The sequence below is a fragment of the Convolutriloba macropyga genome, chromosome 2 (assembly GCF_964194025.1).
Source record: "Convolutriloba macropyga chromosome 2, txConMacr16.3, whole genome shotgun sequence".
In the NCBI taxonomy this organism is placed as follows: Eukaryota; Metazoa; Xenacoelomorpha; order Acoela; family Convolutidae; genus Convolutriloba; species Convolutriloba macropyga.
In genome coordinates, this window is record NC_134469.1 from 83,698,775 (window position 1) to 83,716,581 (window position 17,807).

The window sequence follows — 17,807 nt, forward strand, 5'->3', positions numbered from 1 at the left end:
AACAATTTTTTAGTTGTCATTTCTTTATGAAAGTCACAATGAACACTATAGAGTCAACAGTGAACCTTTTTCTTGTTTAAAATATTGGTGAAAGGCGCGGTTCGATCGATTTAAGACGGTTTTCTGTCAGCTCAACGAGAGAGAATTTCTTCAGACTTCGGAAAACATATGCCGCACAAGAAATTTCATCGAATTCAAATTGTTATATACAATATACTACAGCTGCGGTTCATAAACAGAGCATACGTTTTGTCACCAATGAAGTAAACTAAGACAATGTCCGACTTCAGTTTTCCTAAATTAAAATGTGCGCATACTTATATGTTATTGCACTATAAAAAATCAAATTTTTTACAATAATTTTCGATTCAAACAAATTTGAACAATAAAGCGAAGAGGAGAGTTGGGTTCTCAAACCAATTTAGTTCGCATAGAAATAGAGCCACTAATGGTATTTCTATGGAGCTAAGGAAAATCTTGGAAGTGCTTATCAGCAATATATTATCTTGTCCTAGTGGAATTTTCGTTTTCCAATAGTCATAGTTTTCCATATTTTGTCCTTTTAGTGAAGTGTTTTGCAGAAAATTTTGTTTTTCAAAATGATCTCCAGTCAGTATTTTTGCCATAACTATCCTAAATTTAACGTTACAATTTACACGTTGTAGAGGATTTTCAGTGTGGATTATTTGAAGCCAGAGAATTTAGGGTTTTAGATTGTTTTTCTTTCAAAATGTTCACGGCATTTTACTACGGCACTGTACTACGGCCGTACTGAAATTTGTAAGGTGCCGTGCTAATGCCGTATCAAGACTAATAAGGTGCCGTAGTAAGGCCGTTCCAAGATTAATAAGGTTTCCAAGGTAAAATAATAGCTGGAAAATAGTCGGAAAAGGCTCCATTCAAGTTGAAAAACCAACTTTTGAGACTTTTCCAGTATGTTCTGGGTGTGTTTCCCTCCTCCTTTTTCATCCGGGCCTTTTGGGGACCGGCTACGGCGGAGTTACAAACTAAAGCTATAGGAGCTAACATTTTACGTAAGACGTAAGCATTGGTCTTCTTTAGAACAAAATCTCAGTTTTGACGCTTTTGATGGATTTCTGGAGGTGAACATTTTTCTCGTTGATTGATGACTTGAACTGCACAAGATATCATTATATTTCCTTAGTTCGGTACGGCTTTACAAGGGGCGTAACAGGTTTTTGCTACTTCGAACTGTTTCAAGGTAGGGTTTTTCACGGTCAGGCGTACTTGCAGAGCAAATTAACGTTTCAAAACAACACCATGGAAAAATTACAAAACTTGGCACTGCCTTATATGGCGCCGTACTAAGTTTTGTAATATTTCATAAATGTGAAAAGTGCCAAAAAATAATGAAAAATTGACTTGTATGAAATAAGCGTTGTTCTTCAAAACCGGTTTTAGGAAGGTAGACTTTGGAAACTGGTAATTACATCAATTGGATGCGGTGCCGTAGAAAACTTATTACGGCCTTTTACACAGCCGTACAAAGTTTTGTACGTTTTCTACGGCAGCGTATAAGTCTTAGTAAGATTTCAGAGTTTCGTGTAAGGTAGGCAACCTGGATTATCACAAATTAACGAGTATTTAATAATATGAATTTTTGGTTTAATATCCAGAGTATCAAGTTTTGGCTCTAAGAGTGTCTGCCTATGCTGATTGGGATGGTCACACATATCAAGATATTGTTCTCAAAATTTGCAATCGTTTGGTTTCAGTTAGTTGCCTTTTATCGAATTCGCAAGATGAAAAAAAAATAATTTTTGCGTGTATTTGATACATTTTCACAAAATTGTAGCAAATAATTTAGCTCTGGTTCTGAAGCCATGCATTTGCCAACTTTAAACCCGTGACCGAGTGCCATAGTAAAGCAGTACTGGTCCATCATAATCCAATAGTAGAGCGTTAAATCAGTTCTAAATCATAGTGTCCCACGGGTAAAGTTAGCTTGCATTATGTTCAGACAAAACGCGTAAGCAGTTTTTTCTGTTTAATGTGATTTTCCTTTTTCATATTGTTCATAATAAAATCACAAAAAATTGAAGTTTTCGAAAAAAGGGGAAATTTTTGGTCATCGCCTTTGCGCATGAAGTCGTTACATCTGTATCTGCGTATCTATTTAAATCTAAATAACGGGCACATTAATAGTTATGGCCACGTACATTTCATTAGACTATGCATGCTAATATCAGCGTTGACCTGGATGGTGTTAGTTTGTTTATTCAAGATCAAGGAAGACCAAACAAAAACTTAGCCAGCAGATTGCCGGATAAAATATCCTCGTACCCAATTCAATAAAGGGCAATACTATCCGCCGGGTCAAAATCCACCCGAGGGAGAGAGGAAACTATTCCTAGCAATCGAAAGTATTCACGAGCGTGGTGTTGCTATATGCAAAACTGAGCTGGTCAGAATTATCAACGAGGAACTCATACGATTGCAATCCAGCCATGGTACCCGACATTGTGGTGGTGGTGGTGGGTGGGTGGGTGGCGGAGTAATTGTGGTGGGGGAGGGCTCTTTTAGATGTTCTGGACGCATAATCGATGTATTGTGAAACATTCTACCTTTCCCTTCTACATCTCCGTCCTTTGTGTACAAAGATGCCTTTTCCTGCCCGAGTCGAGGTGCCACCGCCATTCAACGCAAAATTATGTAAGATAAGCGGTTAATGCGGTGAAATTACATAAATCAGGCGGTGAATGTGGTGAAAAAAACTTTATCGCCTGGTAGCGCTGAAATTACATAATTTCACCGCTGAATTTAGCGGTGAAATTACATAAATTTACCGCTTCGAAAAAAAGGTCCAAATTATGTACGATAAGCGGTTAATGCGGTGAAATTACATAAATCAGGCGGTGAATGTGGTGAAAAAAACTTTATCGCCTGGTAGCGCTGAAAATACATAATTTCACCGCTGAATTTAGCGGTGAAATTACATAAATTTACCGCTTCGAAAAAAAGGTCCAAATTATGTAAGACAAGCGGTTAATGCGGTGAAATTACATAAATCAGGCGGTGAATGTGGTGAAAAAAACTTTATCGCCTGGTAGCGCTGAAATTACATAATTTCACCACTGAATTTAGCGGTGAAATTACATAAATTCACCGCTTCGAAAAAAAGGTCCAAATTATGTAAGATAAGCGGTGAATGCGGTGAAATTACATGAATTCACCGCTCAACTTAGTAGTGAACTTACATAAATTCACCGCTTAGAAAAACTTTTTACAAATGTTTGAGATCAGCAAAGAATGCGGTGAAACTAAAGGTGAGTGTGAGAGGAATTGTTAGATTTGCCTTCCCAATAAAACTACTCCTTAATCTTACATCTTTTTGACACTTTTTTCTAAGCGGTGAAATATGTAATTTCACCACTAGAGTAAGCGGTGAACTTACAAAAATTCACCACATTTCACCGCTAAAATATGTAATTTCACCGCTAAAAATTGCAAATCTTACAAAAATTCACCGCGCATGTTTTGCAGAAAGTAGAGTGAATTCGATTTATATTCAAACAAAAAATAATGAATTTAGTGAGAGATGGCGAAGTGGAAGAAGAAGTGGATGACATGCAGGAGGTGAGAGGTTCGGACCCTTGTAAGGGCGGTGAAATTACATATTTTAGCGGTGAATTGTGGTGAATTTTTGTAAGATCACCGCTTAGTCTAGCGGTGAACTTACATAATTTCACCGCATTCACCGCTTTTCACCGCTAAATTACGTACGAAATTTGCGGTGAAAAAACTAACTTTTCACCGCTTATCTTACATGTTTTTGCATTTTTTTCTCGACCCGGGTGGAGCTCGGGTGTCAGTGTCAGCCGACAGCTAGTCCGGTTAAGGTTACAGGTATTATTTCTTCGGGAGAATCCAGTAGCAGTCTACATTGCTGTTAAACTGTCGAAGAAACTGAGAGAGTCTAATCTGTGAGGCGCCGAAAATGTCGAGGAAGGAACTGAGCCAGTGGCCTGAGCCAGGAACTGAGTCTATTTTGCGATGAAGTTCTCGATGATGAAACCCTGATTAACTGTAATTAATAGTCTTTTATAAACAGTATAAACCCTTCTGTTTCAATTAACCATATACTCATTTATTTAATTTTTGCTATTGGCTTATGAGTTTTTTTTTCCAAGTTCCAGAAGACTTGATTTTTTTCATAGTAATCAGTAAAAATCAGGATACAAATTCATTATGTTCAGGGAGAATTCAGAAACTGAGATTCATGATATTCAGAAAAATCTCAGAATTTTACTCTGAAACTTACCATGAAATGTCTAACGAGTGCCCTGATCAGAGCTCTGCGCATAGAAAAAAAACAGAATGACTTTATTATGATTCAGTACTGATTTTTAATGACACCAGGGTCCGGGAAGCAACTTAACGGATTTCGTTCATTTGAGTTATGTCATCTGATAAGTTCCTTAGTTCAAAGGTCCGGTTATGGAAGGACGGTGGCCGATAGAGAGGATTTAAAGACCCTCATTAAAATTTGCAAGTGCGAAATAAAAAACTAGTTTCAAGAATTCCGGAAATTTAATTACTTTTGAGGGTAGGCTAGAAAACTTTTTTTCAGTTTTGAATATGTTTAGTTCGTATACTTTAGTTTTTGTTTTGCTATCTATTAAAAATAAATTAAACTCAAAAACTAAACAAATTATAGAAAACTTCTAACCTTTCAAATAGCAGCTCATGAACGCACTGTCCTCTTCAACCATTGGACTGTCATAGTCTGGCACTTCGTCTATTGACCAGCACATAAACTCCAATCCAGTCCCACTAATATCCAGAAGATTGCCATCTTCAGCATACGGACTCTCCATAACAGCCGCCCAAGCGACATTTTCGGCCGAATGCACTGCATTTGCACAGTCGCGCATGTTTGTGAAACTTCCCACATACGTTTTGGAATCAAATGGGCTCCCCTTAATCTTGATGCCGTTCAAGTAGCCGAATATACACGGAATGTCTGCAAACAGAAAAATAAGTTACCGAAAGTTTATTGTTGTCCAAAAATCTGAAATTCCGAAATTCCAATTATTCCGATGTTCCATTATTCTGAAAAGTTCCTTAGCTGAATAAAACGGCTTATGAAAGGACGTTGGCCGATAGATGGCCGATAGAGGGATTCAAAGACTCTCGTTGACCGATAGTGAAGATGCAAAGATTTTGGGCAGATTTAAATGGTCGAGGTCGACTGTGGGTGAAAAGATCATTGTCGTCTTTGACCATAGGTTTACAGATAATGGTCAGCGTGGATGACTATGGGTTGATCCAACCAACTTTTTCAGAGTCATTTTTCAACAGTCGAGCTTATTTTTTGTTGTTCATATTTGTTTTTGTGGCAATATGGATCCACAAAGCTACAATGATACAAATACGTATTATAACCTATTATTATCTCGTTTTGTCGTTCAATAAGATTGTTGTTATAAAAAATTGTATTCTCTTTTTTCTTTTTGAACTTAAATGTCACTGAATTAACTGCCCTCTCGTCCACTCCTGCAAAACCAATAAAAGATGCTAGATTTTGCAAAATCAAATTGCACACGCAATTGCGTACTTGAGCCATTTAAAATCTGAAATGAAATCTTGATTTGAGCATTCTGATTAGCAGAATAAATACGATGCAAAATTACGGCAATCCGGAACGGAGCATTTTTTTGACGCTTTTCCATAATTTAGTTTTTGTTTTTTTTTCTATTTTGATAGCACTATGGGGTACTACTTCTACAAAAAATGGAAAATCATAAGTAGAGGGCGTATCCAGTGTGAACAAATCAAGGGCCTATCATGAAGAAAAGTAAATCATTGAATCATGAAAAAAACCTGGGTTAATTTAAGAGAAGAGAATCGTTCACAATCAACTTCTAGAGAAAAAAAAATATTCGCTGATAATGAGAAGTTGACTTGGAAACATGCACTTAGTTAAAGTCATCACTATCTGTCATAGCGCATAATTGTATGTATTACTAATGTGAAGAAATAAACTAGGCATTAGCTCTTACTACTCGAGCTATATCGCTAAGCATTAAGCCGCCGCGCTTATTTTAGCTTGTTGTTGTTGGCGGCTATTCTTCTGCTGCTGCGCTTGATTCGCCAGCCAGTGGACTGAATCCTAGCAGAGTTTGAAAAAGTGCTTTTAGTACAAATTCACTGTTTTTTTAGCGATGATTTATACTGCATGCCAGCCGGCATAACTTGGTTTGTTGATTCAGAATTTCGACATATACGAAGGCAATAACACAAAAAAAGAATTCAACCATATAACACTAAAAAGGTTTGAATTTTTTATTGTATTTAGCACTGCTACACAACAGACTTCTGTTTTTACATACAAGTTCCTATTTTCTTTATTATTTGCACTATACAAAAAAAATTCTTATCTAATTTTTTACTAACACTCTCTATCTTTCAATTGCTCGAAGGTGTGAAAAACGCTTAATTTTATCCGACTCAACAAAAAGGGGGTAGAAATTTGTTCTGGTTGTGGAAATTCATCAGTAAATCTGCTCCAATGGTCTTTTTAACGCGACAAAAATTAGAACTTTTGGTATCCTGAAAACCAATGTTGTTTCTGTTGGATTGGGTTTTAGGAACCACAGCAAGTTTAGCAATCCAGAAGCTCTACTACCTAGGGTTCAATTTTGCAAAAAAACTTCTGACTCTATTTTTCAAAATAACACAAAAAGAATCGCAAAAATTTTAAAAAATATTGTTACACAACTGTATTAAATGTTGTTTTTTTAATATCCAGCTTAGAATCTAAAAATATAAATTGTAGTTAGTTAATAAAAAATTTAAAACATTTCAGCATGATTGTGCCTAAGCCTTACTTCAGTTTAAAATCATGCATAGCCGTTTCACCGATTTTGTTGTCTTTTCTTATTTGTCTTTATGCACTTCAAAACTGTAGTGCTTTTGAACGCTTTTATGTTCGAAGAAGTTACATTTCTTTGTGTAACAAGTTCCTTGATGTGTTGAAGGCTCTCTGTTACATCTTTGTCAGCTCTTAAATGTTAATATTAACTGAAAAAAAAAGAATAATAATTTTCAATTTTAATTTTGGCTAGTTTCCTGGTGTTCTATACAATTAACAAGAAATTATTGTTTAGAATTGTGTTAAAGCGTGGTGAACATTAAAAATGAAAGGTAAGAATCGATGTAAAATTTTAGGTAAGAAGTAATGTAATTTTTTTACTAGAAATTTTACGTATGATTACAGGTAAAACTTTATGCTCTGAAAAATCTTATTTTTTATGTAAAAAGAATTGTTTGCGAGAAAAGCATGGTTTTTTTAAAAAAAATATCTTAGTGTTTTTTCGTGATAAAATCTACTTTTATACAAAACAAAATGTTCTGGTGAGAAAATCGTCTGTTCTAAAAAAGTTATTTTTTTGTGAAAAATCGTCTACTTTTATCAACAAACTCTGTGTTGATACCACTTTTACTTTCGCTTACGCAAATTTTTGATGAACGTTCATCTAACCAGTGTTGATATTCTGATTTCACTTCTTTGAAAGCATTCAAGTAATAAATGACTATATCGTTGATTAATTAAGTTTTATCAGATCAAATGCATTGGCGTTACAAGTGAAACATTATGGAACTGTAATTAGATTTTGAACACAGTGGATTTGTTCAATCAAGATATCGCTTTTCACAAAAAAATAGTTATGAAGTTAAATACGTTTTTATTAAACATAAACCTTTGGTCGAATAGACACATGAAAGTCACTAAATGCATTATCCCCATTTGCTTGATTGAAAGTCGAGTTCGCACTTTTTAAGTAAATTTTCTTATTGCACTTCCCAGGTTGAGGTCCTCGTTCAAAACTCCTTATGAAAATACCCATCCAGACAATTTTGCCTATGAAAATACCCAGGCAGACCAATAATGCTTATGATTCAGACATTGTCTCGTTCAAAATTTTGGCGCGTTCATGTGCTCATTCGAAAACGCTTATGAAAAGACCTTTCCAGACCAAAATACGATATGATACATTCTTTGGCTCATTCAAGTTATGAAAAGACTCACAAAGACCAAACAAGTTTATGATCCAGACTTTTGCTCATCATTTCCTTTCTGACCTTTTGGGGACCGTCTCCCACGAGCTGTAGGTTAAATGTGACTTAATAAGTGTGCTATGAAAACTCTCGATTTTTTTAGGCTGCCAGAAAAAAATCGAACAATTTTTCTTGTCGTCTTGGACGGTAAAGAGAGCTCGATAAAGTACAGACAGCGCTGGCTCTGCATATTGAATTTTTTTCGAGGGCCATTTTTTCTTCTAAATTGTTGTTTCAATTTAGACGGGGATAGTCGCTTTCTGTTGAATGTAAGTTCTTCTTGTCCACAGTACTTAATTCGTTACTTAAATCTTCCTGCTCAAAACGCGTTATTAGCCTCTAAGTTTAAATTTTTTTTTGATAATTATTGCTTCAAAATGATTTTAGTCATGACGCAGCTTTCTTTCATTTATGGTACTGCTGCTTGCAAACTGTTTTGTTTAGGCTTTGTTTTGATCCATCAAGTTTTTACCTAACGCTCTTCTCAAAATCTCCTATAGTTGTTTGTAACTCCGCCGCAGCCTGTCCCCAGCCCGGATGAGAAAGGAGGAGGAGAACACACCCAGAACATACTGGAAAAATCTCAAAAAAGTCAGTTTTTTTAAACAGACTTGAGATAATTTTCCGACCATGTTAATGCTATTTTGCTTAAATTTCTGCTGTTATTTTATTTAATTTGTTTTATTTTGTTTGGAGATGGAGTTTGAGCCCAGTTTTTTTTTACCGAATGCTCTCTCAAAATCTATAGTTGTTTGTTTGTAACTCCGCCGTAGCCGGTCCCCAGCCCAGATAAAAAAGGAGGAAGGAAACACACCCAGAACATATTGGAAAATCTCAAAAGTTGATTTTCAATCAACTTGAGACAATTTTCCGACAGTACTGCTATAGAAAGATATTTAAAAAGTGTATGGTGCAGACTTTAGCTCGCCTATGATAAATTTTCTAGCTCGTCTGTGGGGCTGAATGTGGCTTGTCTATGTTGCAGAAGTGGTGCGTCTATGGGACAGTTTTTGGCTCGTCTATGTTGCAGAGTTGGTGCGTCTACGGGGCAGTTTTTTAGCTCGTCTATGGGGCAGACTTTGGCTCGACCGTAAGTACTTGGTGCGTTTTTGTTGCTCATTCAAACAAATTCCTCGCCTGTGTATGTTTGAACGCACCATACCCCCTGTGTGCGTTCAAAAACGGTCTGCCTCATAAACGAGGACAATTTTTAACCTCGACCTGGGGTGCTATCTGTTGAGATTTTAGTAAACTAAGTATTAGTTGAAAATAGGACAAATTTTTTGGTACAAATTTTGAATTTCGATTATTGAAGTTTGAACAGCGTGTTGCAGAATATTTCAAAACTGGACAGTTTGTTCAAAAATTTTTTGCAGTTTCTGTTTTTAATATTTTTGAATGCAAAGATGATCACATTTGAAGGTCGTTAAAAACCAGTGATACGTTAGGAATCATTTTTGAGTTTATAGCGCATCCATTTTGGGGTTGTGGCTCGTCAAACTGTTACTTGACCTCTCTTTATTTGCTTCGTTTCTAAGAAAACATTGCTTTTGGACAATCTTAATGCATTAAGGTTGTGGCCGAAAGCAATTAGCATTATTTGCAAGAATCTTACAAGATCTTGCAAGATAAACGTTATTTGTAAGAATCTTGCAACATCTTGCAAGATATCCATCCCTGCTCGTCTAGGGTGCATTCAAAATTAATCTTACTGACCTCTAATTTTGATTCATGTATTTTCAAAAGAACGTTTACAAATCCCTTTTTGAGAATATTTTTGCTTGATCATTTTTTTGTCTCTGAGCAAGTGTTTTAGGTAGCTCATATTATCTCAATTTCTTAAAAGTTACTCTGAAATTAATCCCTCAAAACGCCAATTTACAGAAATATTTCGCTAGAACTGATATTCTTTGAGTTTATGAATACAATATGTTACCAAAACGGCTCGTACAGTATGGTTTATGATTTGTAAGCATGATTCATGCCCCAAAACCATAAATTTCACGTGAAGGGCGTGAACAATAATGTGAAATGTTGAAGTTCTGACACGAATTTCACTCTCAATTTCTACTCTTAAACAGAAAACATTGTTAAACCCGAATTGTTTTTCACAGATTGCCATGTTGTTACGCTATGAAATGGCGGATTTTCGTGGAAGGAAAAGCAAAAACGGCTCAACTTGAAATCGAGATCCAATGCGTGAGTACAAACATTCCCAGAATAATAGCTTTGAGTGAAGAAAACAGCGGAAGACCCGAAAATTGCCCAAAGATACTAAGAAAGTTTCATAACGATTTGTTATAAGATACCAAAACATCACTGATGAAAATGGAGTGTGCATTAATTGTGGCAGAATTGTTCCAGTTTTTGAAGAGTTGGAACAGGAACTGTTTGAAATTGAACAGAATGGAGAGAAAGAGTTCAATTGAGACTTTCGACATCTCTGTTTTTGGGTTGCTACACGAGTATATGCACGGGAAATGGTTGTTACCCAGGATGAAGTCCGCGACCCAAGACAGGTATTGGCCAGACCGACTTGGGTCGCGGACAGGGGGGTCCGGTGCGACCGTCCACAATGGTCTGGAAAAAATTGGCCAATACCCATATTTCGCTCTATTCGGTCTGGCCAATACCCATATTTTGGTCTGTTCGGTCTGGCCAATACCCATATTTCAATCTGTTCAGTCTGGCCAATACCCATATTTCTGTCTGTTCGGTCTGGCCAATACCCATATTTCGGTCTGTTCGGTCTGGCCAACACCTAATTTTAAGGCCTAGAGTTCCAGCCAAATAAGAGCCAAATTGTATAAATGCGTGCTCTATTGACTGTTTTTTCAAAATAGCAGCCCATAAATGGTAAGCGACATCTACTTCTAGATGCTTAGAATGCTTCATTAACCTTCTTTTGAAATATGCATTTGTCTTTAAATCGACAGTTTTTTTCAATAATTTCTTTTTAAAATCTCATATTCATTTATCATTCAAAAAAATGAAACAAATAAATTATAAATTTTATTGGATGCTTATACACGTTTAAATGAGTCTGGCTAATAGTCTGGCCTAGGATCTGTTCGGTCTGGCCAATGGTCTGAACAACGGTTTGGCCTAAGGTCTGTTAGGTCTAGCCATTAATCTTGACAACGGTCTGGCGGATGGTCTGGCCTACGGTCTGGACAATGGTCTGGCCTAGGGTTTGTTTGGTCTGGCCATTGGTCTGGACAACGGTCTGGCCGAAGGTCTGGACAACGGTCTGGCCTAAGGTCTGTTCAGTCTGCCCCATGGACTGGACAATGTCTGGTCAGTCTGGCCAATGGTGTCCAAAGTCTGTTCAGTCTGGCCAACGGTGGCAAAGTCTGCTCGGTCTGGCCAATACTTATCTTTGGGTATTGTCGGTCTGGCCAATGCCTGTTTTGGGTTTGGTCGGTCTGGTCAATACCTGTCTTGGGTCGCGGACTTCATCCTGGGTAGAGATCAAGACCCAGACATTTGAGAATTTTCATCCCTCGAAATCTCTCAATTTTCTCAAAAAAAGTGTTTACAAACACATAATATTATTTGTCGTCTGACTAAGACTTTGTTGGACATTTTATCAGCTCTTACACGATGAAAAATAGGTTATCCGATCGGATAAGATCTTACACGATAAAGGATCACTTTTGTCAGATCTTAGAAGATAAATATTCTGCCTTATAATAATTTACTTAATAAAAATTCCGCCTAAAATATTGAATAAAAAAGTTGATCATGTAAGATCTCATAAGAATCTTATAAGATTTTGTAAGAGAAACATTCGGAAAGCTATAACTCATCTTTTTGATAAGATTTTCATCTGATCTTATGCAAAAAAGTTCCTTAAATATGTCATCTTCTTCAAGCGGAAGACAATTCATTTATCTTTTCAAGCAGTAGCCAAAAAACTACAAAATGAAGTACATAAAGGTCAGAGGAACAAAGAGCAAGCTATCTTATATATTATTTGAGACATAAAAGTTATTGTGAAAAATGTTGCTCAGGTATCAGGGGCTTGTTCTAAAGCGGTGATTATCACACAAGGCTAAACAATTTTATTTTCAAGGACCTAAACCATCTTGGACTGCTAAGTTGAGCCATGGTACCTAGTTGAGAATCAGCATAAAACTGCCTCAAAATAGACTCAAAAAACGTGAAAAGTCTTATCGTGCAAGATCTGATAACATACTTTTCAGATCTTATATTATAACAATTAAGCAAAAATGAGTTTTTATCTTATAAGATCTTATAAGTATCTTATCGGATCTTACACGATTCAATTTCACGTAGGGCAGAACTTTTAACATGTAAGACCAGATAAGATCTTACATGACAATGAATTTTGATCAGAATCTTATCAGATTTTGCAGAATAAAAATTCCAGAATCACGGTGGATAAGCGCAACGATGTGGTTATTTGAAGTTTTGAAAAAGAGATAATACCCCTGCGCATCAAATAAAGTCAAATAAAATTTATCCATAATATGTCCAAGGATTTCAAGCTTACGACAACAGACGATTTTATTTTATGCGAAATTGACGCAGGTGTTTAGAAACCTGCTTCAAAACTGTAGAAACCGACTGCTAGACACAGAAAACTTTAAAAGCGTGGTTGCGCATATTTATAAAACAGATTTAAAATGAAATTGTTTTATTTGCTGTTGATAACGCCTTTTAAAAATATCTTCAAGTGTACTTAATTTCTTGGTGGATATTAACTTAGTTGGATATCAACTTAGGTGGATATTAACATTCTGACTTTCCCAGTACTAGTTTGTTGCGACTAAAAGAAGACTTGAGAGAATTCGACTTCGTGTGAGCTTTTGTAACTGATTTCAAGTGAATTACGAAATACCCAAATTTAATCCAATGTTTTTTTCTATAATTGAAACCGTCAGAATGATGTCTAGCGCATCCTCAACACATTAAACCATAATCATATAAACCTTAAGAGAGATATTTCACTTATAGTCGCTAAGGGCCAGCGTCAGTGGTCCGTCGGAGCTGATTATATGACCAGAATTAATGAGCTGATTATATGACCAAATCCCAACTATCCCTAATTTTTCAGGTCAATTGTACCAGTGGTATTCAATTTTTAAATCGTGGTTAAACAGTCGAGGCTAAAATTATTAAACGTAAAAAGGCTCATACCATAATGCAATGCTTTAAAAACAACGGCGGTTTTTTTTCGCCTGTTTCTTGAAAGTAACATTTTGAAAACGTTTCAATAACAGAAACTCCTACCAAAAATACAAGTGAGTGATTCTGCAAGGTTGATGTCGTCTACGAAGCGTCCATAGCCTTCCGAGAGAGAACTTGGCGACAGAGATCCACAGAAGTCTTCCGAGTTATTGACGCGGGACCATCCCTCTGAGTTACCATCAATTCCAATCACGTAGTCTGTACATGACGACCAATTAGCGGTTTTTTCTGGTGGCCGCTTTGTATTATTGTAATACCCTTTGTAAAGACTCCCCTCTATCAGTCCGGATTGATCGTTGCAGCGGCCAATTTTTGGTGCTAAAACAGTTGTCAACATTTTTATTCGCCCCGAAAAGAATAATAGCAAATAGGTCTCATTGGCGCCTCTGAATTGCTTTCTTTTTTCGTGATAAGAATTGGTTTCGACAGTTTCTCAATTGTTCTCTCAAACCATATACGTATTTTTCTACAAAACTATCGAAAATATTGTGCATACTATTGAACTACTGCCCAGGTTTATGTCCAGACACAAATTGAGGTATAACCAGACCCACTGGAACGCACACCCCGTGTTCCCGTGGTACTAATTTTGACGGAAAATGCAAAAATTGTTCTAATTTTTGAGTTTTTAAGCTTTCACTCTGTTAATCCCCATGCATATATTCCGCTAATTATCCAAATATTTGCTTTCGAGCTTATCATTACGCAGGAGAAAACAACTCTAAAAAGTATTTTTGACTTCAATTTTCTACCTTAAACGCTAATTATCACCCTTATCGTTTGCATTTTAAAAAAACGAATCAAATATAATCAGACAAAATTTAGCGGCTCGTTCTAGATTCATCTAGCGCTCACTTTCATTCTATTTAGGAATTTCATTCAGTGCTGATAACTCATTCAAAAATCCGGCTCAACCAATCCTAACGAATTATAAGCAACTTTAGGTTTTTCCTTTATTCTGCAACAATTCTTGATACTTTACTAAGTTGAAGCTTCCTTTCTTTTTTGCAAAGACATTTGTAATTGTCTCCTCAGTTGAACAGACGAATTGTGGACTCTTTTTGTATTGAACTGCTGCTGGGTCACTCAATTTTTCACACCGTTTTGAATCACTAATTTTTATCAATTTTTTATATCACTTTATCATATCACTTTTCACATCACTCTTGTCTGTCTCATTATGAAATTCTTTATCACTAAAATATTTTTGAACTTACCCGAAAGTACTAAAAAGTACGATAAAGCAGCCTAACGACAAAACAACAATGGTTTCTATTTATTTTTATCGAACTGGACTCCCATCAAACAACTTTCCTTGATTACATCTAAAGTCATGATTGATTCATAAATGTTAAAGAACGAATACGACTTCATATACGATTTGTACGCTTTCTTGGTGGTCATAAAAAGATCATACATAATTTTATGGAAATCACAAGAACCGAGGACAAAGTATATGAAAGATGAAAAAAATTATTATTTTCATTTTTGGGAAAAGTTGTCAATTGTAAAACTACTTCAAACATGCAAAGCACAAAACATAGTTGAGACACAAAACAATCGCTGGTACCGGAAATTTTTGTATAATGTGGACAGAGATTCCTTAAGCTATTTTATCGCATGAGTCTTGTGATCTCCGTATTGCGTCTTTACATGTACCCAAACATTGACCTTGGTCTTGGTAACTTTTTAGAAGATGCCTATAACTATTTGTTTAATCGTGTATTTAAGAAACTCACCTGGACCTTGGTCGCTGTGAGTTTCATTGCTGTACCATTGACTTTCAATTGTAACCATTAATATAACAGAAAATTAGCAGTATAAAAATTTTTGCCAGTCTGCCCAGACTCCATTAAGAACTGGGAGTCTGGGCAGACTGGGAGTCTGCCCAGACTCCCAGTCTTTCCCTCTTCTTCGCAGCTTCTTACACTATTTTTCAGGAATGCGCAGAATGTTTCACATTTCTCTAATCATCAGACTGCACAAACAAAGAACATAGCAAATTTTGAATGACTTGATCACATATATGAGTTTTTAAAAATGAGGATACACTCAAACGCTAATCTAGCTCCAACTGTACCACATATTGGTGCATTTACATCTTTGGGTTGAAATCGGTGGCGGAGGTTGGTGGAGGAGGTCGGCGGTGGAGGTCGGTGGCGGAGGTCGATGGAGGTCAATGGCGGAGGTTGGTGGCGGAGGTCGGTGGAGGTCGGTGGCGGAAGTCGATGGAGATCAATGGCTGTGGTCGGTGGAGGTCGGTAGCGGAGGTCGGCGGAGGTCGGCGGAGATGAATAAAGGAACTAAAATGATCCGACGTGAAGACTTCTCGAATGAAACAAAATTTCACTTTGATAAATTTGGTTATGGGTATCAACATTTGGCGTCTCTGATTTTGAGCGTCTTCAAAGAGTATTGTAGTTATTAGTTTCATGCTAGCTTAAATTCAGGTTGTTAACTTCATGTTGTAGCTTCATGCTTGAGTTTACTTTGTTAACTCTGCTTTCCCGTCTTTTTCAGTTCTTAATCAATTCTTAATCAGTTCTTAATCATCCAAAGTGGCTGGCTTCGTTTTATTGTTTCCAGAGGTTCGGTACTGTTCGAATGACCAATTGAGGTTGCTTCGTTACTGATGCTGGTCTTCGAATGTGATGTTCGCGTTTGACAATCAAATATGATTAAGGTGGAGCGACTTGGCACCAGTGGACGCCACGTGTAGTTGAGGAGAGGCTCACAGTGGTGTTCGAGAGCCTACCAAAATTGTTCGAGATTGAATTAACCGACCAATGTGACCTGAATTAAACTAAAGATACAAACTGAATAGTAAACTGAACTGCATTTCTCATCTTGGTGCGTCTATTTTTGAACCTTATTTTTCATTTATCTGTGTTTTAATCATCTTTGAACCTCATTCTTCACTTGTGTTTAAATCATTCAGTTGTATTTGTGTTTTAATCATTCAATGGCGTTGTCAAACCTAATTTGCTGCTATTTTGTCTTTTTGTAATTCAGTATTTTTCATCTGGTTTCATATTAGCATGCTTTGCAGAGTTCGCGAGTTGATAAATACACTCAATTAATGTAAACGTGACCGCTATTTGCACATGTGCTTCTCAAATTCAGCCGCTAATTGCTCATGTGCCGATACAATACAGCCACTTATGCTTCATGCAAATAGCTGTATGCTTGAAAAGAAATCATCCACTCTGTTGAGTGTCAGGTAAATTTAAAGAAGATGGCATGAGCATGACAAGGTTTAGACAATAATGCAACATGTATTTTTCAATGGATCAGAACTGATACGCAATGAGGCAAAGACCCGGGTATAAATGAGCATGAGGAAGCCAATCTTGGCTTCAGTTAATATGGTAACATGAGTAATCTTCAAAGACTTAATTTCATTGTAACAACCCAACTTCGCAACAAATACTGCATTTAAGGGTATCTCGACAAATCACAAAGTGATGCCGGCGAATCAATTGAGTGATGCCTTTGGGATAGAAGTTGAAAGCATTGAAGAAGGAAAAAAACATGGTTCACATTTCCCGCTAAATATACTAATATGATATATGATTTCCTGCTTGGATTGCATAACTTATTTCAAACTTATTTTGAAAATTTTATGCAAGGGTTACATATAATTTGATTGATTTCATAATAGCATCAGAAATCTTATATATATATAATATATATATATATATATATATATATATATATATATATATATATATATATATACAGTATGCTATCATGTCTGTTCGTTGTTTGAAATCGAAAACTCTTGAGCCCGGTTTTTCTACTTTTAACAAACATACCCGGTAGATTGCCGGAAAATAGCCGCCGTTGATTCCAATAAGCTTGATTGGGATTGAACGAATAGAATATATTGAAAAAAAAAAGATTTTTGTACAAAAATGTTTTTTAAGTCCGATTTATTTTGATGGCATTTCGTAGTTGAACATACTTCTGTTTCTTAGAGAGAGGCTACAGGGGCTACTATCAATAGCAATAAGCATTAGAAGTGGTAACTAAGACTTATAGGAACGACGTTCAAATAGCGGGCATCTAAAATTGGGCTTTATGGGTTTATCCCGTTTCTATTTCTGACTTCAATTTTTTATACCGACTCTGTTCATTTTGAATTGCTTTCCTTAGCAACTGATGTTCAAATTCACTTTTAGCAGAATGAGAGAAGAGAGAAACTAGCCTAGAGAAGTCAAAAAGATTTCACGCAAAATTTCGAAAAAGCGGCAAAATGGTAAAGCGAAAAAAAGTTTGACGAAGTAAAAAAAAACATAGCAGGACAAGTCCTGACGTACAATTCAAAGAATTTTCATTGACTAAAAAAACTAGACCTAAAACGGCCTATGAATGGATTGGAAAAACCATTTAGAAAAAAATCCGATCCAAAAAATTGAAAAAACAGTAAAAATCAAAGTGAAATTGCCGCATGTGAACAAAAAACCACTAGCGAGAAAGCGAATTTTTGTTCAAACACCGTTTTCTCACTC

The 17,807-nt window shown here is 36.3% G+C and overlaps 1 protein-coding gene across 1 annotated transcript in view; it reads right to left on the bottom strand.

Moving 5' to 3' along the window:
• The window catches only part of LOC142335034 (uncharacterized), an 80,530-nt gene that overhangs the window by 59,644 nt on the left and 3,079 nt on the right, over nucleotides 1-17,807 (bottom strand). Inside the window, exons 2-3 of the mRNA XM_075383362.1 lie at nucleotides 13,339-13,614; nucleotides 4,691-4,984 (exon numbers count right to left, since the gene is read on the bottom strand). Coding sequence (XP_075239477.1) covers nucleotides 4,691-4,895 — 205 coding nt within the window. The 5' untranslated portion in view covers nucleotides 4,896-4,984; nucleotides 13,339-13,614. The remainder of the gene's footprint in view (nucleotides 1-4,690; nucleotides 4,985-13,338; nucleotides 13,615-17,807) is intronic.